Source organism: Aptenodytes patagonicus, chromosome 6 (assembly GCF_965638725.1).
Source record: "Aptenodytes patagonicus chromosome 6, bAptPat1.pri.cur, whole genome shotgun sequence".
Lineage (NCBI taxonomy): Eukaryota > Metazoa > Chordata > Aves > Sphenisciformes > Spheniscidae > Aptenodytes > Aptenodytes patagonicus.
Genome location: NC_134954.1, coordinates 73780100 through 73806179, shown reverse-complemented (window position 1 = coordinate 73806179; position 26080 = coordinate 73780100). Strand labels below are relative to the sequence as shown.

Below are 26080 nucleotides of genomic sequence, written 5' to 3'. Positions count from 1 at the left end.
CAACACCCAGCTTCTTCCCACAGATGGGCCTCAATATGCACCTAGTTGTAGAACCTCCAAAACGCCAAGGCAAGGTGATCACCTGCTTAAGAGTATTTCTGCTTGGTCTCTTCGCCACATGAACATACAATACTTGGATAAGTCTCTCGAATCCTAAACCTCCAGTCTCCTGTCTGTAAATAGGTACTGAGGATAACAGTTAGGTCATGTCTGTGACAGGCTCTGAGCACTGAAGCTCTCTGTGATTCCAGCGTGACTACAGCGTAAGAGGACAAACACCAACCCCACAGAGGCAGCCGGGCTGCCTTCCGCTCGCTCCTTCACCGGGTCAGCGTAAGCCAACACCACGGCTGAACGAGGCTGTCCCACCGCCTGCTGCTGAGACCTTTATTCCCAGCTCTGTGTTCCTGCTCCTCTCCTGCCAGCAGAAGCATACATACAGCTGCTCTGCGAGTCAAGCCTTAATCTGCTTTACTAATGCAAGTTCCCAAGGAAAGGGAGCAGCACAGGTTGGCAGGATGATTTCCTTCAGTGGCCATGCCAGCCCAGGGTCTACTTTAAGACAGGATGAAAAGTATAGTTTTTACTTAACATTTTTGGACAGCCAATACCCTCAGGACTCCAGCCTCCCTGTAATTCTAAGAAGCATGCTTCCAGCTACAGCTTTATTAAGTAGAACTTAATAAAGACATTCTGCTGCAGGACAAGAGGCTATCTTTGCTCCAGGTTTTCTTAGACTAAGTGGTAGCAAATGAAATACAGTAAACTGTGTCGTCTCCTCCCCTTCACATGTCCATTTCAAAGCAGTTGAGCATGTCAAAGCAGTTAGCCCCCTCTCCTGCAGCAGGCTGCAGCCAGCATCACTGCTTGCGAACTGCCACCCTCCTACCATCTGGATTTCTATCTTATACAGTAATGTTTTCCATAACGTATTATTTTATATATTGCTGCCTAGTTATCTTGTTAGCATGCTAACAGACCAGAGATGGGGGGGCTCTCCAAATGTTTTGCTAGCGAACGATACAATCTGCTTCCTTTCTCAGGCTGCCTTTAAAGGGAAGGTACAAGATACAAATTCATGCTGAGAAGACCACTCCGAGGAGGATTTTCATTATTATGCCATAGAACACATTTTGAGATCTACAACAGGACATGATCTTGCCACAGAATGTGCTGAAAAACATTGAGGGGGAGGAATGGGAGAAGAGAGGGGAAAAAAAAAACCCCAACAGACAAGAGAAACAACACTCCGCTCCCTGAAGTCTCATTTCTCACTCCTAGCACACACGTTTCATGAGGAAGGAGGCTGAGAAAGTTGTCAAACCTTACTGCGAAGGGACAAGGAAGGAACAAACGTACTTGTGAAATGAGGAGCTGGCAAGCTGCAAGCTCCCTCTCGCTGGCGTTCATCTTCCTGTTGGAGTCTATCTGGGCGCTCTCCAACTGCTTGCTGCGGTTCACCAGAGACTTCACCTCAGACTTCATCTTGCTGATGTAAAGCCGTGCCATGGTGAACTCCTCCTCAATCACCCCGTTCACATCTGCTAACTAAACACACAGAAGATTGCAATCTTGAAGGTGTGGTTCTTACAGGTAAGCCAATGCAAAGCAGTCTTCCTGCTGTGAAACTCTTGCCTAGAGCTAGGAAGCCTCTGTGAAAGCACAGCAGCCCTCAAGGAGTACCCACAGACCTTCAGGTCACCTTTAAACGTGTTATACCACTCTATTTCTTACAGTCTTCACTGATAAGCCTCAAAAGTGAGAAATGAAGGCTTGCGCTCACAGTGTGCTTCATCAATTTAGCGGTTTAACATCTACAGTAATCAAGCCCGCCATCATGGCAAGAGCATATCTCGGAGAAACCTTCTCACGTCACCAGCACAGGAAATTTTCCTTCTTTCAAACTGCTAAAAGCTGAAGAGCATTTTCAAAGTACTCCTTAAAGAAGTCTCCTCTTGAAGGGTTGTGCTTCTTCAGTAAGGAGCTGTAAGACAGACATGGGTCTGGAAATCTCACCTGGCAAGAGAAAAGTAATTGCCCTCGTCTCTAAATATTAGTATCATTCTATTTATACATCATTTCCTTCCCTGGTTTAACGTGGTGACTTTTATTTGTGTGTCTTTCTTTTCATGATTTTTCTTCAACTACTTAATTCCTGTAACCCACTGACGAGCTGTGAAGGTTCTCCTTCAGCGAGCGTATGGCTAGCAACTTCATCTGCTTTTCGCCTTTGTCCCAGCGCTGCCAAGGGGAAGGTAACATGCGCTGTACCTTCTCCCAACAGCCTAAAAAACACGACTGCTTCCAAAACTCTCAGTCTGGTCTGAAATTAAACACACTTTGAGAAGATGCTAATTGCCAATAAATTTGAAATTATTCTTCTAAAAGCTTCTCGATCTTGCCTTATTTACACTGACAGCTGTCCTGTAAAATGCTGACATCTTAGTTACTATAAAAATTTGTATCAAACAGCCTCTGCCTCCATTTTCGAAGATTTCCTCTTATAGTTCCTGTTACAACGGCCACCAGAGGTTGCTGTAACATCTAGCAAAGTCTGGTCTTGCGGTCCTGGCATCTGCATAACCACATCAGACAACAGGGATCATGCCCTCTGCAGTAAGAGCAGGCTGGAGCATCTGTTGATCTAAGGGGGCTTTAGCAGGATATCAACAACTCTCAGAGAGTCAACTCAAAGCACTCCAGCCACACATACTCACTTTTAGCTTTGAATGTTCAGGAAAGTTCATTGCTCAGAAACCGAGAAGTGAACAAAAAGCAAGAAAATGGAGTGCACTGCAAGGAATTTACATCTTGAAAATTAATTTCTTATCCAGTTTTAGCAATTGCTCTTTTTCATCTGGTTTTAAATGGATAGGTAAGATGACATTAACATCACCAGAAAGATTTTCCAGGCCATGAAAAGTTTCCATCAGAGATGTGCCATTTAGCAATGACCAAACAAATATCTTCTCTGAGACTTAGCATTTTGCTCATCTGCAACAGGAGAAGTGTGACAAAATGAGTAGCTACCTCCTCTACCGTATCTGTAAACCCAAGAGCCAGACAGAAGGCAAATTTCAAAGCAAAGCTGGCCAAAATCTGCACCATCTCCAGGCACGTTCAGATACCAAGGTTTCTGCCGCTTCAGCCACCTTCACTCCCATTCTTACCTTCTTACTTCAGAGCAAAATGATCCTCTGCAATTTTTCCTCTATAAAGGTCATTAGTCAATACACAAGAGTTAAGCTGGTCTTACTGTCGTGTAATTTTATTAATGTGGTATCTAGCACAAATTTACCAGTGCTGGCAATCAGTAATTTTAAAGCATCTTGTGTTCAGAAACACACAAGAGCACGGGCTCTTTGATGAAGCCAGCCACTGTTGAAAGGTAATAAACACCCGAATGCAGAAAACAATTTCCATGCAGGTCTTTTCATTTGGGTGCCCTGGAGAGCCGTCAGTACAGACCTCTGGCTTTGAGAACTGTTCACCTTCAGCTACACAACAGTTTTAGGACAAACTTCCAACATAAAGGTAGCCAGAAGCCAAATCTCACCAGCGAAGATTCTTCAGATTCTGGGAGTACAGGGTCACGCAAGCTAACGAAGGAGTAGTGCTACGCGTGTATTGTCTGGGGCGGAACTCAGTCCCCCGCATTAATAAATGCATCAACGCACAGATGGGCTGCATTAGTCTGGCCCCAAACACTGAGCTGGGAATAAAAGTGGTAATTGTGTGGACAGAGGCTGACCATCTCTGACCCAGACAAAGATCTCTTCAGTATTTTAAATCCTGGCTAGAGCACAGAGTAAACGGCAGTGTCCTGGAGAAGGACTGCTGTATCACATATATTCCACGTCAAGTATTTTTATATTGCAGGAGGTGTGGGGGGCAAGCAATAAAGATAGCCAACTTACTGTTTTAACATCGTTAGTACCAATGATTCCCCCAATCTCTCCCAGGTCCTTAAGCAGCAAGTTCAAGATTTCTGTAGCTCTCTTCTTCTGATGGTTACTGAGCTCCTGCAACTGGCCCAGCTCCCTCTGGGTTGCTGTCAGGGCACTCTGAAAAGGTTTAAAAGCAAAAGTTACCCTCCCCTCCGCAGACCGGGCATCAGTTCTTCTCTGATATCTAGGTTACACGGTATTGTCTTGTATTTTCCTGAACACGCCTACTGGATCAACGTACTGACGCTAACAATTCCACCTTGCCATAATCTACTTTCACAACTCACTTGCTAACAAGGCTACTTTAGCTCTATTAAATGTAGTAAATCCTGTAAGAATCTTATTTGCATAATACATGTCAAAGAAGGTTAATCACAGAGAAACAGGTATAGAAGGATATAAAACTCAATTTTTTTTTTCAAATGGATTTCATAGTAATCTGTTTCACTGAAGCGGATAACGAAGTCTTCCATGAAAACAGACCCATTAATAACAGCTTCCTCCGTTGTGTAATGAATTAAGGAACAAGGATGTATCAAGCTAGTAAGCCAATCTTGATTTTTCTCAGATCAGATTTTTTTCCTTAAGATCAGTACACATCAGCTGAAAAAGCTGAATTTTTTCCGATTCCTTCCTTGAGATCTCCTGACTCTGTACAAAATTCCTGCTCCGCAGCGCAGAGTCCAGAAAAACACAAAATGCTGCAATTTGCATAAAGCAGATTTTCACATCTTTCTTGGCATAATAGAGCTTTTAAATAACCAAACCATAGAATGGCCAGTTCTCACATTCAGTTCAGTTGCCGCTACGGTGTGCAAAATACAGAGGTTGCAACAGAGCCACAATCTGCCATCAGCTTCCATAGAGCCGCTTCTGAATTACCTTATCGTTTAATTAAGATAGAAGAGAGAGGGTAGCATCGGCAAATAGGGATCTTTTAACAGCTTCCCTGCTACTCCAATTTTTAACCTACATAACAACACACTCGGCAGCAGCATCTGAAAGATTCCCGAAATGGCATAGGCTAGCAGTTATCTGGGAACCCCGATGGAAATCTTCAGAGGAGGTGCAGAGTTAGGGGGCAAGGAGGGAACCAGCACTATAAACCGCTCGCTCTTACACTCTTCTGTGCCAGCTCGTCAGCCAGCTGCTCGTTGGCTCTTGTTTTGTCCTCCACTTCTTGGGATTTCTGGTCATAGTTGACAGCTAATTCTTCCAGGGCTTGAAGGACCTCTTTTACTTCATCTTTCGCTGCTTCGTTCTCAATCTGAAGACGGGTCAGCTCCTCTTGAATCTTCTCATAATCTCTCCTAGTGGAGGCCAAAAGCTGGAAACCAGATATCACAGAAGCGTTAAGTCACCCAAGAACTCATTCAAAGACAACATTGAAAAGGGCAAGAACAGACAAAGAGAGAAAGAAAGCGTGAGCATGCAAGTGTGCGTGCGAGAGAGAGAAAGCAGGAGAGAAGAAATCCTGCTACTCTACCAGAAACAGCATCAGTTTCAGCATAAATGTATTTGAAGGAAGCAAAAAAGGCTCTGAACTTCAATGAAAAGAAAAATCTTAATCAAATCCTATTATGACACAAGGCTGAGGCAGAGAAACTTATTTTAAACAGTATCATAGCTCCCAATAAATTTTCTGCCCTCAATCTAATGCTGCAGCTAGGACCAAAAAAATACTACAAAGTAAAATGTTTAAACGCAGAGTCACAGCTTTCAACTGAACCAAGTAAAAGGGCTCTCTGAGGCAGCCTCAAAGATCTTGTGGCATTAGAGGAATATTTTGATACGCAATCCTATGATGATTATTCTTAGTTATCATCTGAAGCATGATGCTGAAGACAGATTAGCTGCTCATATTTGCTGAGGCGAAGTATTAACTAAAGAAGAAAATACAGACTTCACACATACTTGTGAGTATTTCCAATTTGTAAAACTTATTAAATTTACTCTTTGCGTGCTACTAATAGAGATGCTGCAGTTTCAGTGACAGTGGTGACTGTAAGAGGTCGGTTGCACGGTCCTCTCCCTTGCACCACTCCATCTTCATCCAGATATTAAAATCTCGAAAATTCAGCTGTCGGGTTCTTAGCACAAAACCAGACTCAACAGCAGTCATATACTGCAGAATGATGTGAAAATAAATAAAAGGTGCCACCTAACATTTATAGCTAATATTGTACTTTTAAGAATAACAACAAAATAGGGACTTAACATTGCATAAAAACATAAAATGTAGAACAATAACATGTAAAGCTAGTGCATGAGATCCAAGGCGGCATTCATGCTCATCCTAACAGCAAAGTTTGGACATTCATTCACAGAACTCACTTATTTCCAAGCCTTCCTATGCATGGATTAGAATAACATTACTGTACTGCAGCTTTCTTGGACAGTAGAACAAAATCTGCGCTACTGGAGTGTGCTGGGCGGACTGCTCCTGACCTGTCCCACCACTGCCCACTGGCTCCCAGGCCATGAAGAAGTTGAGCGTGAGACCCCAAGCAGAACAGAAACCACTCTCTAAAACGGACCACCTAAAAGGAGAATGTCAGAGAAGACATTGCTTTTTTTGGCTCAGAGTGCTAATGGAAAATAGGAAACCAACCAGGCAGCTTCAGACACTGGCACGTGCCCAAAGTGGCAAAGAGAGGATTCAGATGTAAGGGAAATTTATCTCGCTGGTAATGCTGCAGCCTCAGAAGTGCACTCACGTTACGGAAAAAACTCACTGAATTGCCAAAGCCAGATGGCATGTAAATATTTAAACAACAAAATAGCTTAAAATAATCTTTTTACTAAACACAGATGGAACTATTATTTACATTTACTTAAGAAAATTTCTGTGTGAATATTACTGTGACTTCAAGTAAAGGGAAGTGTTATGTATCACCTAAAGCATAAACACAGCTCCCCAGAAGATTCTTGTTAATATAAGGTGGAAAAATATACCAAGATTTTAAAAGGCTATTAATGCCACATTATACCGATCAGTTGTAAACAAAGGGAAGGAGACGATGGCTGCAGCACTTTGCGGATCTGTTCGCAGCACGCGAGATGCAAGGGTGGAAGATTCAGAATCCCCCCCAAAACACACACCCTAAGAAACAGCCAGTGGTGAAAAGGTACCAAAAGATACCAGTATCAGCACACCGCCATCTGTGGCAGGCCTTAGATTTATAATTAACCTGCTAGCTTAATCAAGCAGAAAAAAGTACTCTGGTTAATTAGGGGGAAGCAGAGTGAGGCAGCTGCTCTGCAGCACGTATATCATGGAGCTAATCACAGCTCTAAGGGAGAACAGGTACATCGCTCCCGCAGCGCAGGTGAAGCTTACGTGCGGAAGACAAAAACCTTGAAAAATTAATTCAATCCCCTTAAAGAAGAAAACAAAAATATCGCATTAGCTTTCACAGGCAAGAGATGGACAAGCTTATCAGATGAACCAGCTAAACCTTCTGAACAAGCGGTGCAACACCAGCTGCAGAGATTTCAGTAAGTCAGCAAAGCTAGACTAGAACGTGCAAAAAAGGGGGAAAAGTGGCCTGTAAGGCAAGGATTAGAGGCCACTGAAAACTTGATTCATCTTTCAGATGTAATATTGTGTATGGAACACAAAGAGGGTGGGGAATAAGCCAGCGCACAGCATGCTTCCAAATATCTAACACAAAGAAAAGAATGCACATCACCCACAAAATAAGACACAAGAAAAAACGTCACGGAAAAATAAGCTTTAGATGAGAACACTGATGTACAAAAGGTGGGAGAAGTGAGATGGCCTAAACAATGCACATCATAAAAATATGTTGCTGAGAACACATAAAATTCTTTTACATTAGCATACCCACAGACACGGGTAGCGTGTAATCCAGGGTAATTAAAGAAAGTTGCAGCAAGTGAATGAAGAGCTTAATCGTGGAGTAAAATAAAGCTGGTAATTCCTTCAACGAGGATAAGGCCCCAAAGGTGGCAGGTAAGTCATGAGTGACGAGTAACAGACATTTTCATATGTTGTTCTCTCTCTGTTAAAGAGCTAAACCTCGGAAACCCTTTCCGGGGGCTTGGATAAGGCTTGAGACATGGACAGAATCATTTTTCAATTACAAGAGAGGTTTCACACCCAAAAAAACCAGCCAGCATAATGCTGTACTCCAACTGAAGTGGCTCGGGCAGCTGGGAGAGGCATGCTCCTAGGGGATGACGGCAGTGTTTCATGCAAAGAGAGACCAATGTTTTGGAACACGAATGACGGGTGAACTCCCACACCAGGATTATATTGTTCGTCTGAATGGTCCTCCTCCAGTTTCCCACAGTTTGAAAAACAGCATAAAACCACCTTCTAAGAAATATCACAGCAACACTCGGGGAACTTGGTAACTTGGTGTTATTGCCAGATTTCACATCTTTAAAACCTTTCACTAACAAATAAGGAAATGACCTGACTGTAAGTTTAGTGATCATATTCCCCATCTTAAAAACAACAAACATTCATTTTACAGACAGAAACAATGAAATAAAATCTTTAAAGTGAGTCATCCAAGATTTTAAAGCAAATCTGTGGCAGCACCAATAACCAATTTTTCAGTCTCTATGAACATCAGTAATTTATCACCAGGAGTAATTTTTATACTGTCAAACTAGGAAATGTGTTAACTACCTACAGTCCATGGTGTCCGGATACCTGAAAGGATACAGACATAATGAAAAACACATTTGAAGTGAAAAGTACTGGCCCCGCTCCTATCTTGGTATCTTCCAGCATCAGTTCCCAGCAGGATGGTGTGCTATTATGAGTTACCAAGACTTAATGCTCTGCTGAGGATATTTTGAAATTTGAAGTTTAAACCTAGCCGTCACACAGGTTTCTCTTACCTGTTGAATTTTAGCCAGTTAATATAAACATATCTAGCCAACAACTGTGACAGAATCACTAAAGAAGGGTCCCATAAGCAAAATGTAAGGGGTTTTTGGTTTGGTTTGTTTTTTACCTCCTCTTGATCCAACATCTGTTGCTTTAGTTTTTCAGCCAACTGGCTCTGCTGGTTGATTTCATCATCCTGCAAGGAAAAAGGGTTGGAGATTTTTATTTTCTTTTCACAGTTCTTATTTGGTCACTTTTATTTCCCCTTTCTAGAAAAGAAACAAGAATAATGTCATAGCAAACCTTGTGCACGCTTGAGCGGTACGAGAGGAGAGAAAAATATACATACACGGAGCTACATAGTAAAAGCAATGTATACACGCAGTTGCCTCTAGTATATACCTAAGCAGAGGTGTCCCTGACGGTAAACAAGACACTGATGTGGTCAGAGTTGCACCTTATAACTTGCAGGAGACTTTGCCAACGCGTCATGTTTTATAGATGTACAAATACATACACACACACTCTCTTCTCCCTCTTCCTCTGTCCCCAAATTTCAGCTGAAGAGAGATCATTAGAGACAGATTTATTAACCCACTACAATTTACAGCTAGCTCTGAACTGCATTAATGAAAGAGGAAGCTCAAACCACAACAGAGAACTTGGACCCCTCAACTGCAGAATTTGTATTTTCCTACTCCATCACAGCCCTTGAAGAAAATACTGCCAGGTAATGCATGGCCAGGCATCCACTTTTACTGGCATTCCACTTCTTGGTTAAGACAGCATCCTCATGGGTAGCAACTGATCTTAAATACAGAAGAGGAATGATGATGGACTCCGCTGTATGAGTCCTTCCTCCAAAAAGCCACAGGAGGCACAACAAGTGCAGGACCTGACCAAGTCCACCTCTTCTTGTGATGGATATCTTTCCCTAAAGGAAGTCATCAAAGATAAATTGTTGCTTTCTACCCTATCACAGTCAACTGATATTTTGCGTCTCACTGACAAGCATGCTAATAGATTGATTTCTGATAGCAAATACAGCTGTCAAGTAGAATATATCAAATCATCTGCTAATATTAAAATAGTCCCAGATATAACATGAGAATGGTCTGCACTGTAACAAGTCAACACTGTTTTGGGGATCAAATACCTTCTCATTTCCTACAGTACTGCAGTAGCGCACCAGATTATACTTCCCATGTTTTTTAGGGTAAAACTCGCCTGCTGCCAGCTCCCTCAAAAATAATTAAATGGGCTTTGCTACTTTCGATGAGGGAAAGTGAAAGAATGCCTGACTTTTTTTTTCTTTTTCTAATCAATACGTAAAAGCTAGAGACTGCTACCGGGAGTGTATTCTCCATCACAGAAAAGCTGTAATTTCTTAAAGACCTTAACTGTTACTTTGAATGTCATCAACAGCGTGGAGAAAAGGAGGCTGAGGGGAGACCTCATCGCTCTCTACAACTCCCTGAAAGGAGGTTGTAGCGAGGTGGGGGTCAGTCTCTTCTCCCAAGTAACAAGCGATAGGACGAGAGGAAACGGCCTCAAGTTGTGCCAGGGGAGGTTTAGATTGGACGTGAGGAAAAATGTCTTTACTGAAAGAGTGGTGAAACATTGGAAGAGGCTGCCCAGGGAAGTGGTGGAGTCCCCATCCCTGGAGGTATTTAAAAGACGTGTAGATGAGGTGCTTAGGGACATGGTTTAGTGGACATGGTGGTGTAGGGTCGACGGTTGGACTCGATGATCTTAGAGGTCTTTTCCAACCTCAATGATTCTATGATTCTACTGCTGTGTGCAACCGGACTGTGCAGAGAGACCTCATGCACACCAGAGTTAAGCCTTAACCACAACTATCTACTCCCTCCCTCAGTATTCAGAAACAGCCAAACCTTAATATTAACATACAAGGAAACAAACAAATTTTCTCATATTTTCCTCCTAATTACAATTGAAAGTTAAAAACAAGTTTTGATTCAAGATTAAAGCTATCCTGAAAACTTTTGCTAGATAGGCTTTTAAGCTGTTCTCATCCATAATGGTCAACGGTTTTAGTATGCCTTTTTTTACCCACTTCTTATCTTCACACAAGCGAAAGCTATTAATGGCAAGTGCTCAGTAAATGTATTGCTGATAGCTTTAAGTGCCAATGATGTATTTCAAGCTGTGCAAATAATTAAAAAAAAAAAGCCACCTGCACTCCAGGCAGCGTTCACAGCTAGAACAACATGAACAAAAGAGACCCAAAGGGTGGTTATATATTTTCCTTAAAATTCTAATATACGATAAATATATAAAAAAATAAAGACACAGTCTCCCTTTTTTTCTTTCTCCTGTGACTCCAAGATGATGTTACAGTTTGCTGAGGGATTTTACAAAAATCACTGAAGAAAAGGAGGGCTGAAAAGCCTGTACTGAGCCCTTAAAATCAAAGGGAAACTTGGTTCCAATTTCATGGAGAATGCCCACAAACACTGTCTGCAGAGGGAACAGCAGCAGATAGCTGACATGATAGGACAAGATCTGTTTTTATGCAGTAGTAGTGTTTTGAACTTTGGGACATTTTCCAGTTCGAGGTGCTCAAGAAATACAGACACCCCCACCCATTTTGGCTTAGTTTTCCGTTTACACCCAGAGAATGGAGTCAAACCAAATGTTCACACCTTATCATCCAGCTGTCTGTAGAGACTGGCAATCTCCTCATCGTATTTCTGCTTCTCCTCTGTCGAGATGCTGGCAACAACCGGTGTGATGTTGTCAATAATCGGGGTGTTATCACAGGGCTCCAGGTTCTTCTGGTCCTTCGCACTGATCTGTTCATCTTCAGGCACAGCTTCTCCTGCAGGCACATAATCCGTGGTCATTACAATCCAAGAGAGAGGGTGGCCCAAAACCGTGGACACCCTAGGATGGTCCTTCAACAGTTGCCAAGAGGGACTCGGCAAAGGAAAGAAGGGCCGTATCCAGCTATGCAAGGCAGGCAACTGCCGTACATACAAACGACAGGCCAAGGTAGGTGTTGGAAGGATGGCCGTTCATTCTCCACGGTTAGACACACAAACACGCAAAATGCAGCAACAGTTTGAATGGCTGCCATTCAAAGCACTGAACTCCCGGCTCCGCTCAAGCCCTCTACAGATGGGATTAGCTCCATGGATTAACAGAAGTGTAAATAAGGAGGAAAAAGATCTGACTTTCAGCCTAAAGCCTAATGGCATCTAAATGGCTCTTCCTCTCCAGATTTCCGACTGCCTTATCAACCCTCCCTCCCCCATAATGAACTGCTAGAGCATCAGGACAACAAGTAAGACAGCTGCAGTTAAAACGATATTCACCTTCTGCCTTGTCGCATCTAAAATTCAGGAGCATAGACCAATTTTCAGATGTCGCCTATGCATACCAGATAGGATGTTCTCCCTACGCATTTTCTTTCAAAATCATTTTCTCCGAGGAGTATTTTCTTCGGTAACGTCAGTGCATTGCAATTGCGAGCCTGCTGCAGTTTAGTGAAGAGGGACAGGCGAGGCGCTCATGCCAGAAATTGAATCTACTCTCATTAGAGTCTGGTGAGAGACTCTGCGAGCCGCTGAATGCTGCATGCGTTGCTCAAGGTGCAGGAAGGTTGCATCCAACCCTTCTGCACAAACAGTTTTTTTCCATTTCTGTGAAAAGCTACAATATTTCAGTCCCATAAAGCTTTACTAGCCATTCCTCTTGCCAGAACAGTGTAGGCGCTATTTATCTTACTGGCAGGGAAACAAGTAAACAGGAGCAATATATCAAAAACCAAAAACACAGGCTAATTCAAGCCCCCAAACAAAACAGGGCATGAAAGAGCACGACCAACTAACAGAGAAGATAATCTTTTCAAGCTTAAAGAATGAAAAAGAATAACCTGAAATCAAGCACCATAACCTCTATAAAAGCACTACACTCAAAATACTTTTTGCCCTATTGCTAATGGCTTGATGATATTTTATATTATTAATGAGAAAAAATGTAAATTGATTTTTCATTGTTTCATTTCACTGGAGCAGACGAGGAAAAGTGGGCTCGGTCAGACTGTGGGACCTTGCACACATGGCAACGCTCCTCAGGCTGCGGAGAATCCATCAGGAGCCTCCCAAAATAAACCTTTAGATTTTCATTTCATTGTGGTGTTTCACTTAACCCGGAAGCTTTGTATGGCAGACTACCACAGCTGAAAGGAGGAGGGGAGCCCAATTTTGGTAGAGATCCTTGGACAAGAACAACCTTCTACCTGCAAAACACAGACCAAATTGTGCACTCGGATACAGGGCTGCTGAAATCCTGCTTCAGTGAGAACTGGGCACACCCATTTTCTGCTATAATTTTTTGTACAATATTTTCTAAATTTATAGAATAAGCTATACCAATGGAAAATTTATGCATCTATCTTGTATTTCATATTCAAGATGTAATTTCTGCGACATCTTCATTTGTCAAGAGCCTCCTTTGACAGAATATCCTTCCAAACGATGCCATTGCAGAAGGCCAGACAAGAAATCAATAGTATTTTGAATGCATTGAATGTATTGCTGGGTAACGCCAATGAGAAAAGCAGGACAGACGGCGGGGACGAGGAGGTGTGTGTATTTAGACAAAACAATAGAGACAGCGTGTTATAAGGCTTGTTTACGTGGCATATAGAAAGGATCTACACAGGTTTTCCTAAAAAAATATTTCTAGAATGGGAAGGAAATTGAAGTCGTCACATTTAGCAAACACAGAATGAAACACGCAGAACACGAGCGGGTTATAAATCCCCAGCACTCCTCAACACCACCAGCAGACCGACCGTCTCCATAGCAATTGCGCTATGCTGATAAGGGAAACATTCCCTGTGCTGAAGCCTCCAGAGGAAGACACGGAGCGCAATCATTAGGTAACGATCTCATCTGAAAGGCAAGTAAACAGCACAGGGAGCTGAAAGAAGGAAGCAATTTTTTGCACCCATAAAGGTCAGGTATTATCTTTTAAGTAGTGATTTCACCCAGGGTGTTCAAAACCAGACTTGACTGTGCAAAACAAATTGTGACTAATAATTAAATCACAGATTTGTTCTCACTTTAGATACTTCACGTTTGCAAGAGCTACATACTATTGAACTGCGAGACACATCAACATGTAGGACCTGGATGACAAGCAATTTAGAAAATAAAAATGACTCCAAAGCAGCGGGATTTTACTGTTGGGGGTTTGATGGGATTTCAGGGTGCAAGGGGGATGCAGGGTTAGTTTCTTTGGGTTGGGGGCTTGTTTGTTAGAGTTTGGGGGTTGATTTTTTTTTTTTTTAATACGTGGAATAAAAATATTAAAAGTAAGGATGGTTAGCTAAAATTATTTGTCAACGTTCCAGATTAAATAAAAATTCTTTAATTTGTGTGTATGCATAAAAATATTCTTCCTCCTCTACCATCCTACACTTGATCTTACAACCTACCCCGAACAGCAATTCCCTATGCTTCTAAACAGAAAATTGGCTGTTCTCAACATAAATTTCACTTAGAAGCCACAGAAGGAGACAAGTGGTGATTCTTCTAATCAGATGACACTCTTAATCATTGTACTAAAGGACTAATTATTCTAATGTTAAACTCAATTATAAAAAAACCCCAAGATCTAGCTACCTTAAAAAGCATAACAGAACCGATTCTCGTGCCTGAGGAGCAGAGTTCTTTTAAAAACAAAACAAACATAATGACATTTTACCTTTTCTTTATTACTATCACTAACATTATTAAAAATTATTGATGCCTTCCTGTATACTCTACATCTGATATCACGCTAGTTTTGGCATTTAAAATGGTGCCTTCTGTAAATGGCTGCTGCTGGTTTCCCTGGTTTTTGCTTCTTCACCTCTCAGTTATTACTATGAAGCGTGAGCTACAACTCTGAACGGTGAGCTTAGAATTAGTAGGACTCTTGTGATTTAAGGCAAGATTTAAACATACGTAACTTAAAAATACAGAGACATGTACCCATTCCCATTTTCTGGTACGTACCGTTTCTCCACCTGTTCAGTTCCAGCTCTAGATGCTGGATAACATTCTTTAGGCTCTTGTTTTTGTCTTTCTCCTTCTCGTACTTTTTCTTCCACTCCTCCGCGGTCAGCTCCAGATTCACAGAGACCGTGTTCTTAATTGTCTTAGCTCTGCACAACAAAACCAAGCGTCAGTTGCTCTGCAACTTGTATCTCAATACAACAGTGAGGATTCAGAAATTTTTCCGTAACACAAAGGGAAACTACTAAACATTTGCAATTTATCTTCTAAACTGCAAGGCCAGTGACCTGGAGCAGACATGGATCTGCCTCTTCAGATTCCTCCAAAAAGAGAAGCTCTGGAAACCGTTCTTGGATTAAGGACAAAACCAAGTCCTGTCATTAGTGCTCTGGTAGGGAAGCTGTCACCTCGCAGCTTCTCCTGGCCTGGGACCCACCGTAGAGTACCCCACACCAGCGTCTGACCACGGGCTCGCCCCATCTCTTAACAACCATCCCTTAAATTCCACCAGCAAAACTCAGCCGTATTTCAAGCATCACAGCACGAAGGGTGTCAACACAGTGATGCAGAGATACGGAAACTTACCCTTCTTGAAAGCCAAACAGCGCTTTCAAATACATTTTTGGGGGTGGAAGGAAGGGAAGGAGGAGAACGGCTGGTCACCACCAGGTAACTGGGTTACTGCCGGGCTGAGGAAGGCTCTCAGTGGGAAGGGAGCCTGAACTCGTGCCTGTGCCACTGTAGGCAGGCTCACGAGTTACTGCCTCTCTAGGCAAAAATATCACAAAATTTAAACCCTTCTAACAACAACCACCACCACTTTACTATCGTGAAACTGCTTAGCTCCAGCTGAACCTAAACAATTGCACTAGAAAATGCAAAGCAAGCAGAACCCCACCCCCCCCCCCGCACAGCACCTACTCTAGCAAATCCACAGTTAAAAAGAAAAACCAAACAAATTAGTAGGAATTAAGAAAGCTTCGGATCTTTGCCCTTCACTGCTCAGGCGCCGAGTCCCTCCAAGTAACTCCAGCGGTATCAGATAAAATAGAGACTAAGTAAAGGAATAACAGACAAACCTCTTACCAGTTTGTAAAGCGTAGGCTGAAATGCCAATACAAGAAACTACACCTAGGAATCAGCTACAGATGCACTGGCTAACTCTTCTTTGGGGAGGGCACATGATCTTCATTATTTTCTTCACAGCTCCCACTTAATGATGCTAAAGCACCCTTTAAATGTGGCCAATCACTAAAAATCCTGAAACTTTGGTTTGTCAGCAAGAAAACACTCCTCTATCTGTGCCTCAGACTCCAAACTGTGCTCCAGTGATTTGCACTATGTGGAAAGCAGGAGTTTTATTACCTCAGAAACGTTTAAAATAACCCTGCACTTTTAAAATACGCAGACGCCTAGCGGTTAGCTTTTACATATTGTCTCTGCCAAAAGCATGGCTCAAGTTTCCACTCATTTAACTGTACCGGGGAAAAAAAAAGCCACACCATAAAGTTTATCAACTGCGTTATCCTAATGATGGATGAAGTACTTACTAGCAACTAAAATTAAAAACAATATAAAAACACACAAAAAGATGGAGCAGAAGGAGAAGAAACCGACTCGTTACTAACAGAGGAGCACATGCACGTGTTGATTAGGATAAGTGGGCCTGTGAAGATGAATTTTACTCCTGATGCTTATTTTAATGGTGATACAATTCTTTTTTGCTAGGAAAAAAATGGAGAAACCAGTAATCACCCATGACTCATATACCTTCCCTTTATCGTTATTCAGACCCTTAATACTGTCACATCAGAAAAATGGAACACCACAACCAAAGAGCCTGTAAAAGAAACCACTTCCCATGGACAGCAGCATTCCTATCCAAAATGCTGACAAATAGCACCGTGTATGTCTAGTATGCGTGCTGCTCTGCAGGTCTAGTGCATCACCAGTCCTCCTGCTTGTATTCCCTTTCTTATTTCAGCCCAATTCTATAGCTTTTAAGCAAACAAACAAAACCCCTACAATAAACCCCAACCAAGCACTCTCACAAAGCATGTAGCTAGTTTCCCAGCTCCTTCAGCTGACATCCTAGTCCTCAGTAAGGAACATCTAAAAAAATGTTCCTCTTCCTAGAGAAGTGTTAGTCATGTCGCATCACTCCAAGCTCTGCTAGCCAGGATGTGCAGAGCTGGTTTGAAAATTATTTTGCCCCGAAACAGAAAGGCAAGTTTTACCGATCACTGAAGAGAGAAACGAAACCAAGAGAAACGTAAACTGAAATAACATGGAAACTGGACTTCCTCTACCCACACTTCCTTAAGTACCCAAGCACACAACTTCGCAGAGATCCTGGAGCACTGTTACGCATTACAGAGCAAAAGCAAACCCCTTTTAATCTAGATTAAAAAAACAAAGTAATTTTTAAAAAGCTACACTACCTTGTAATCCCCTCAATCCAAACTATTATATTTTACCGTTCACATTTCTTTTTACTTCAAATCATACCTGCGGACAGAGAGTTCAGCGTAACAGGAGGCAGACTGAAACCTAACACAGTACCTACTCATCTATTTAAAATGAAATGTCCCTTCTGCTGCTTTACTGCCCTGGAGTCTTATCCAGCATGAATTAGCAGGAACTTTGGGACCGCTCTTCTGTTCTACAGAGGTGCAAGACTCACGCTCGTCTGAAATCACCTGCAGTCAGAAAATTGTACGTGGGGAGGTTTAAACTGTGAACTATCAAAACATTTAAACTTTTACCATCAACAAAAACTGTGCAACTCATTGTACTTCAGAGTTGTTAACACTCTGTATTTAATTACTGCATCTTCGTATTTGCATTTACTCAAAATTTCTGTGACATTGTAATATACGGGATTTCACTAGAAGCTTGTATCTTCAATAACTTAAACTTACGTTCATCATACAACGGTGAATTAAAACTGCACAGCAACCCTTAACCCGATTATATGTTAACGACCACCTTCTCCTTTTACAGTCCTTTTCCATACAAACTTACTGCAGCGACCTGTGAACTCCCTTTGGGGAGTTTTTCCTGCATGCTGTTATTTAAGTGAGTAGCTTATAGGAAGGACACGCTATAGGAAGCGGAGATCAGAGGAACTGGTGCTTTTTGCAGCTACCTGGCTTGCGGCACGTGGGTCCCTCCCCACCTTCCACAAATCCCAGCAGCAGATGGCAAGTTAATACTGGTTCTGGCAATGCCGGACGGGGAGCGTGTTGCAGAACTGTCCTGCAGCCCTAACCTGCAGCAGCAGCCCTAATCCGCAATCGTCCCTTAAGAGGGCTGCGCCCGACTGCATCTGTTTGTCCTTCACCGCCCATCCTCCACTTCTACGTACTCTTATATGAATACACTAAAGGGATCATCTTCCCCCGCTAAAACCTAAGGAAAGCTCACATTAAAGGATAAAAGCGGGGCAATGAATTAATAGAAGATTGTCAGATTAATCTTTTATACATGATTTTACTTTCTAATATAAAATGCTCCTTAACAGTGTGGGCTTCGATGCAAAAATTATGCATGGTGGAAAACAACCCATGTTCAGACAAAACCACATTTATTATATTGTACAAACTGTTAAATAAATTATATTTCCAGCAATCATAACTTGCTAGTATTTTTTCTTTCTGCTATTACACAAATAAATATACACGAAACAAAGTGAGCCATTTTCCAAAGGATCAGAGTTCTCCTCAATTGCAACAAAGGCAGTAATTATGTAATGAGCCTGACCTATTTTTGCAAACTTTCCAAATGTGTTTCATATGACTATTGGCAACGAACACATATGGAAAAGAAATTTTCTCTCTGAACACTTCCACATTTATTTTATCCTTGCTTGTTTCTGAGGACTTGTTCCTAAATTGTTAAGATCCTTCAATCGTATGAAAATGTCTGTGAGCTGTCATGGCAATCTACCAAAGCTGTGAATGTTACACTGCGTCCACGCTCTTCATTTTTCTTAACCGTTAAAAAATATTTTTTGCAACCCTAACAATAATCCCTGAGATGCCATTCAAGGAGAAGACACATCTTAAAAGCATCAAGAGCAGTACCAGATAAAGCAAAACCGACGATTTTCCACTGAGCTAGCCAACAGAAAACTGCCCAATACCATTATCTTCCCCATAAAATTTCAAAGATCTACTGTAACGCTTTGTACTTCCTGCAGGAAAAAATTACCAGAGCTTCTAAGTAGTGCAGCTGCTGGCCGACATTAACATTTTTCTGGTACCATAGGAAATAAAGAGACAGTTTTCTCAAGTTCTCCCGTACTATTTTTGCACAACTCCAGAAACCATAACCTCCCTATTTTAAAATGCCTACTCATCTCGCTCCCCTCGGCACGGCTGGCTCAGAACATGTGGAAGAGCCCGAGTGTCATCCAGCCTAACGCCGAGTAGGACTCACCGCTGCCCGAACATCAGGGTCGACTTTGTTTCTGCTTCATTGAACACAGAAGGAGAACAGCATATCACGATGGTGGTTCTGCAGTTCCCACCCAAGGAATCCTGAAGTATTCGGGTCATTTTGCTGTCTCGGTATGGAACGTGGGTTTTCTAATCAAAATAATAAGTAAGAGACAAGAACAATTTTTTTAAATAATGATATCGTAATGAGAGAGAACATGAGCTGACAATGACAGGTTTAATGGATTTGAAGCATACAATCCTGAAGAGTAATTGTTTTGATTGTGCTAAGATTGGATAGCCACTCAAGTGAAATCACTCAGAATTAGTTTCTTATCTTTAGTAGAATAGCAAAAGTGTCACTGGTTTGTGGTTGGAAAGCTCGTATTTTCTTCTTTCTTAATTGAAATGTTAGCTTATTTTTTTATGTGCATGGCGAAGAAACGGGTAAATAGAAAGCCATTCTTCTACAACACAAAACAGGATTACTTACAGTTCCTTCTGCCAAGGCAGATATCACATTGCCTAAAGCAGACAAAGACTTATTGATATTTTTAGCTTCATCAAGAACAGCGCCCTCCGCTCCAGTTTTGCTGACCTACCAAAGAGAGCAGGCAACAGTCAGGCTCAGCTATCAGCAAGCGTCTGTACAAATACAGCTACAATGCAGACAGTGCAACAGTTAAAGATGCTCTTGGAAGAAAAACAAAGCAAGCTTATCCTCAGCATGAAGGAGGGGAATTTTATGTGCACTTTTTTGTTAGTGGAAGCCTGTAATACTTCTGCCTTTCTTCCACTGTACGAGCAAGCTCACTCTTACTTTGTTAAGGGAAAAGCTGGTAAGTCCGTGCTCTCCTGAGGACACTCGGGGACCACTTCCAAGACCAGACTGTCCACACAGATAGGGAAGACCACAGGTACATTCTCAAGGCACACGCAGTGGCACAGCATATGCCACCAAACGAGTACCTTGGCTTTGTATTTTGCTTGCACAGACCAAGAATATCGGGGCAGAAAAGGCATAATCTCACTCATGCAAGGCTCGCTGGCCCACAGGCTGGATCCCAAAGTGGCCCAGTCAAGAAGCTTGGTGGCCTGGGACCAGCACTCCTTTAGACAGTGACACAGTTTTATAGTCTTTTCTCTCTTTTTTTTTGGGGGGTGGGTGGGACGGAACAGAAATGTAGGATAAAGCTATATAAAGCTATATAAAGCTATATATTTTTCTCTACACTTGAAGCTACAGTATCTGTAATTTCCTCTAAAAATGAATGCCACATAAAAGGAAACGTAATTGTCTCTTTTAAGACGACAATCTACCAAGGAAACCCTTATTTCAGGTTTTCTGTACAATGTCCGAATGAACATAATGAACCACAGAAGTGTAGTTTTCAGAGGAGAGGGGGAGCCTGACTAGGCACTCATTTTCTAAACACCACTAGGAGTTTTTAATTTAACATTTACTATTATATGCAATAATAGAATTAACATGATTAATTACTCTGATGGATGGCTTCCGCATTGTAATGATGGATTATCAACTAGCACGTCCCAATGAGCATTCTGAAAGCTGCTCAGCCTATCAAACAAAATCTGTCATTTTACTTCTTGTTTTCAGAAAGAAATGGAAATCTATGACCACAATGAGAGACATTGCTTCATCATGAGTAATTATTTAATTATTTTGACATGCAGAGTAGTTACCAAGGATCCAGCTTGAATAAAGGATCCATAGCGTTGCAAAATGACGGGGTTTTAAATTCATTTCTTTAATTTACAGTGAAGCAATTTTGAACACTACAGAAGACATTAGAATTAGAACCGAGAAACAACTTTTTTCCGCTGCAGTACTGTTCTAGACCATTACTCTTTTGATAAACAGATACAAGTTCTTTTCTGGTTAGTATTTTTCTATATTGGAAAGCAGAAATAGTCACTACAATCAAGACAGTCATTCAGGGAACTTCAAGTAGATTTCAGCTGTGTAACTGCATTAACTGCTGTTATTTCATTGATCTAATATGTGAAATAATTACAGAAAACCTAGATTTAGGACATGTCTGAATAGAAGCAAATTAAGACAGCAGTCTAATATGACAAATTATGTAAAAATTATATTACTTTATTCAAATACCCATAACTAAATGTGAAGCTACATAAAAATACACTGGTTCAATTCACTTCATTATAAATGAAGGTACATTGCAGAGTCTTGGGTTTTGCATTTCATACCAATAAACGGTTCTGATCTGTTCCTTTCCCCACACCACATTAAAAAAAAAAAAAGAAAAAGAAAAAGATTGCCATAATAATGATAACATGAGATAAGGCTTCTGTAAAACTTCCGTAACTATACCTAGCTTAGTTTGCACTGACACACATTCACATGACCAGTTTAGCGATCCCACTAGGATAATTCAGCCATTTAGGAAAAAGGAAAGATTACCTTCTCGCTTCCAGCCAAGTCTACCAGGTAAAGCTTTCCGCTGAGTTTCTTCTCAGTTTCCACATTCTCTTGCTTAATATTAATGAGGAAGATACTGTGGCTCCTAGAGCTGTGTTCATTCATATCTGCAATCACATTTGAAAGGTTTTATTTAAAATTACTTTAAAACCTGACAAGAAATTATATTTCGTTAGAGCTAGCCCATGGCTAGCAAATTCAAAAGGATGAGTCCATTCACTGGAGAGCCCAGACCACGGTACCGACAGCAGTGTCTACGCCAAGAGCTGCAAATAAAGCTCATAGACTACAGAATGAGCTCCCAACATGACCAAGTTAACCAGATTCATGATAAATGACAGCCTTAGGAAAAAAAAGCTTTTTTTCCTTTCTTTCTTCCTTTTTTGAAAGTTTTTCCCCCCCCCGAAGCAATAAAATTTGACCAGAAATAGTAAAAAATAACAAAAAAAAAATCACAGCATAAGAATAATAAAATAACATTACACAGATACAGTAAGAAATAAAGGTTCTGTCCTCTCATGCTTCTTCATGAGTATAGACAGCTCACACAAAAAACTGCTGTGATATAACAGACAATATTTAGACACAGAACTACAATGAGGATCTATGTTCAGCATCCTGGACAGAGGAATAATTTTGAGCTGAGCAAGAGAATTTAAAAAGAAGTAATAATAACTGCAATAAAAAGAAGCTGGGCAGGTCTCCGTGCAATTGCGTGAGGAGAACTCCCAAAAATTTAGCAGAAGTTTTCATCAAAACACACTATTTGAAATTTCAGAGTGATTTTTATTGCTTATGTAATTAAAAATCCTCCTTCACCCGGACAGCAGGTAAAACACAGGCAGTTACACTTTCAGCTTCCACTTATTCTAAGTTTGATTGTAACCGTGTCATGCTTGAAGCTTCATAAAGTCACAAAAAGAAAACATTAAGAATCAGTAAACCACTTTCTCGTCTGTTTTCTCTATTTTCTCTGTTACTTTAAAATCCACTACCACCTTTCCCCATTCACATTCACAGCAGTACTTATATTTATCTGAACTCCCTTTTTCTCCTCCATCTCCAAACTCATTTTTTTCAATAACACTTCCAAATTCACTCCTTGCCATTTCAGCGTACGTAAAATTCATTCTCTGTCAACTTTTGTCAGAACTTTTCTGTGTGCACCAAATGCAACAAGCAGGATCACAGCAAAAGGTGTATTTGGGTATTTTCTGTTAAAGAGGATAGCAGAAACAACGGGAGGAAACGTTACTCAGAAAGAGAATACATTTCTATTAGTATGATGAGAAAGGCATGGGAAAGCTAAAGCAATACAGTATTTACCAAAGCAAGAAGGCAGAGAGACATGGAAGAGAAAGAAGTTACTCAAGTGCATCATCAAAAATAGAAAATAAAATAAAATTACAACAACAACAACAAACAAACCCAAACGCCCACACAGACCCCCAAAAAGCCCACTCCACCATGAAAATTTGAGTTACAAGCTGAGGTTCTGCCAAGCTCACTGCTGGGATCAAAGACATCTCACAGTATAAATTGGGAAACAGGGCAAAGATACCTGCCCTTTTTATCACTGTAATGCTAGCAGGCTGCATTCAACATAACGTCAACAAATTTGGCACAGGCTGAAGTGATTATTAGGTTTCTTAAATCAGGAAGGTTTGTTTGCTTTGCCATCATTGAAACTCAGTCCAAGCCGCTGCTTCACTGGGATAACTTGCAAGAGAGAAACAGGCAGAATCTGGTAACTGCTCTGCAGTCTTTGCCTGCTATTTGACCAGTGAATTGCTCCGCGTTCTTGACTTGTAGCACAAAGAAGAATATATGTACATAATTTCAAAATATCTATACTATGTGTAACAATACGTAGTTTGACTTTTTATCTAACGATACTATATAATTGCCATTCAGGAGTTCTCAAAGCCGAAAGTCAATAAGTGTTTCTGTATGCAGTGAAGCGGTAAAAAAAGCACAGCTCTATTAATTCTAGAGCGTTATAATTTGTGCATCATTGCATCGTTCACGTAAGTAACTGAAAGTACTTTGTGAACATGAAGAATCAATACACCACTAGGAAGCTACAACCACCCACACCGTGTAGCCAGGAAAGCTTCCACAGAATACTTACTTGTAACGGCTACATGACGGTTAGCTTTCCCTTCATCAATGACATCCAAAACTTCTTCAGGACTAGATACAAATCTTTCTGTACAACCCTAGAAATGCGCAAGTTGAAAACAGAGAAGTTTAGGAAGTGTCCTAGTACTCCAAATGCCATCAGGAAGAATATTTAGCGCTGATGAACAAAAGAATTAGAAGAGCCATCAACATCCAACATGATCATTAGGGAGGCAATGGGCCAAAACACGCCTTTGTGTGGCTTTCAGGAGGAGTCCACAGGATAACTTGAGAGATAATTTTCTTTCACGAGATTTAAGACTCGGTCAAATCCAAACACACAGTAGAAGAGAGCTTCTATACTTAGAACACATGGCATGATACAGCATATATTCCTGTTACTAATTTGCGTTAGATTACATACCCAAATTAGTTTTTCTCTCTCAAACTACAAGACAAGATGCATAGTCCTTGTTCTTTGCCTTAATGCAGTATTACTGAAGGCATTATTTTATCCAATTTTTTTTTTTTGCCCTCCCCAGGATGAGAATAAACAGACCAATATTATATGTACATTATTAAGGTTCACATATGTTCATAACAAGTATATTACATCTAAGTGAGGGCCCAGGAAGTCATAAAACAAATTCTTAACCCAACAAACCTGTTCTAAAATATCGCAAGGTTACAGCATCTATACAACAAAACATTAAAGAACAAAATTCTTCAAGATGTTCTCTTTCATATCTGACACGAAATGGGAATATGAATACTTAAAATTTAACACCATACTAACAAAATGTGAATGTTTAAAGACAGGAAAATAAAGCAAACATGATCCAAGCCCATTAATATTTCAGAAAACTTTAAATTCAGGGACCAATACTACTTGAACATTCAAGACTCTGTACGTGAGTTGAATCATGTCAAGCAAACGCACTGGGATACAAATGGAAATATGTAAATAAATGCATATGTGAGAAAGAATGAAAAAATGAGCATCAAATTTTCTTTGTACCTTAACATATGGGACTCTGTTTTTATCTTCATGTACAGCGAGGTTTGTCTTTGACACTAGAAAAAGAGATGGAGATCATTAGGAATATTTCACAGGTAACAATGTGTCAACTACAGGCATGACAGACAAATACTGTGAATGTATTAAATTTGTAAATGAGGACTGTAGTCACTTCCCACTCCTTATTAGCTACCAATATTTCCGTTACGTAAAACTTGTTTCTTGTTCTGTCAATCTTGTACCTGTTTCTTTAAAGTTAACTTTACCGCACGAGAGCTTTTGTTTATTGCTTGGATTAATAAAATAAACACAGACCAAGCTGGATTTTGCCAAAGCAGCAAAAATTTCAAAAGAAACAGAAGAACACAGTGGAATTCAAAAAAGCTCGAATACCCGTTCCTGGCGTTACCGTTAGCATACATTTCTCTGTCTTCAGACTGATTCAACACATCAATTTGCACTTTCGTCAACATACAGCATGCATATACAGACACACAAATTGTAAGAGAGACGGATAACTCCCAACAAACTCTACCTAACAGAAGCAAAGCAAGGAATACGTTGAACCAAATGCATTCTAAATTTAACAAAAAAGTTTTACTTTAAGAATACACATTGCCAATGAGGCTCAGACATGCCTTGAAGCCTGTAAAATCCTCTGTACTCACTGATTTATAATCAAGCTATGTAGCACTGCAGAGGTAGGTGCATGAGAGTCAGAGATCAGACGACTTAAACTGCAAAATTCTCTTTCACAAACCCAGTCATACAGCGTAAATTTAAATCACTCTCAAAGAAAGTAACTGTTTCCCCTTAAGCGTTGATTCAAAGCACTGTACCAAGCCCCACAACCCTCAGTCACATAAGAAATGCAGAACTTACCATCGAGTAGGTCCCTTATTTTGTCCAAATATATCTCAAAGTAGGAAACCTAATTAAGTAATCATAAACATTACAGATTTAAACATTGGCGATTTAAAAATCTCTGTACCTATATTCCATATCTGTCAAAATAAAAAGCACCAAACTAAAAATAAAATCTACCTCCCACATTCTTTGAATCACATCTTTCATGTGGAAGTATTTGTATTTTGAATGATTTACACGTCATTGATCTTTCTCCATTTACCAGTGATTCATCAGGAAAGCATACAAAAAACCTTCAGACAAATCTTATCACTTTTTTTTTTTTTAAAAC

At 40.8% G+C, this 26080-nt stretch overlaps 1 protein-coding gene across 1 annotated transcript in view; it reads right to left on the bottom strand.

The window, feature by feature from the left end:
- Positions 1-26080, bottom strand: part of KIF5C (kinesin family member 5C) — a 90589-nt gene that overhangs the window by 22849 nt on the left and 41660 nt on the right. The window contains exons 5-16 of the mRNA XM_076343150.1: positions 25765-25813; positions 24883-24938; positions 23875-23962; positions 21726-21850; positions 19773-19877; positions 19281-19429; positions 14841-14989; positions 11478-11653; positions 8939-9007; positions 5068-5274; positions 3918-4064; positions 1360-1548 (exon numbers count right to left, since the gene is read on the bottom strand). Coding sequence (XP_076199265.1) covers positions 1360-1548; positions 3918-4064; positions 5068-5274; positions 8939-9007; positions 11478-11653; positions 14841-14989; positions 19281-19429; positions 19773-19877; positions 21726-21850; positions 23875-23962; positions 24883-24938; positions 25765-25813 — 1509 coding nt within the window. The remainder of the gene's footprint in view (positions 1-1359; positions 1549-3917; positions 4065-5067; positions 5275-8938; positions 9008-11477; positions 11654-14840; positions 14990-19280; positions 19430-19772; positions 19878-21725; positions 21851-23874; positions 23963-24882; positions 24939-25764; positions 25814-26080) is intronic.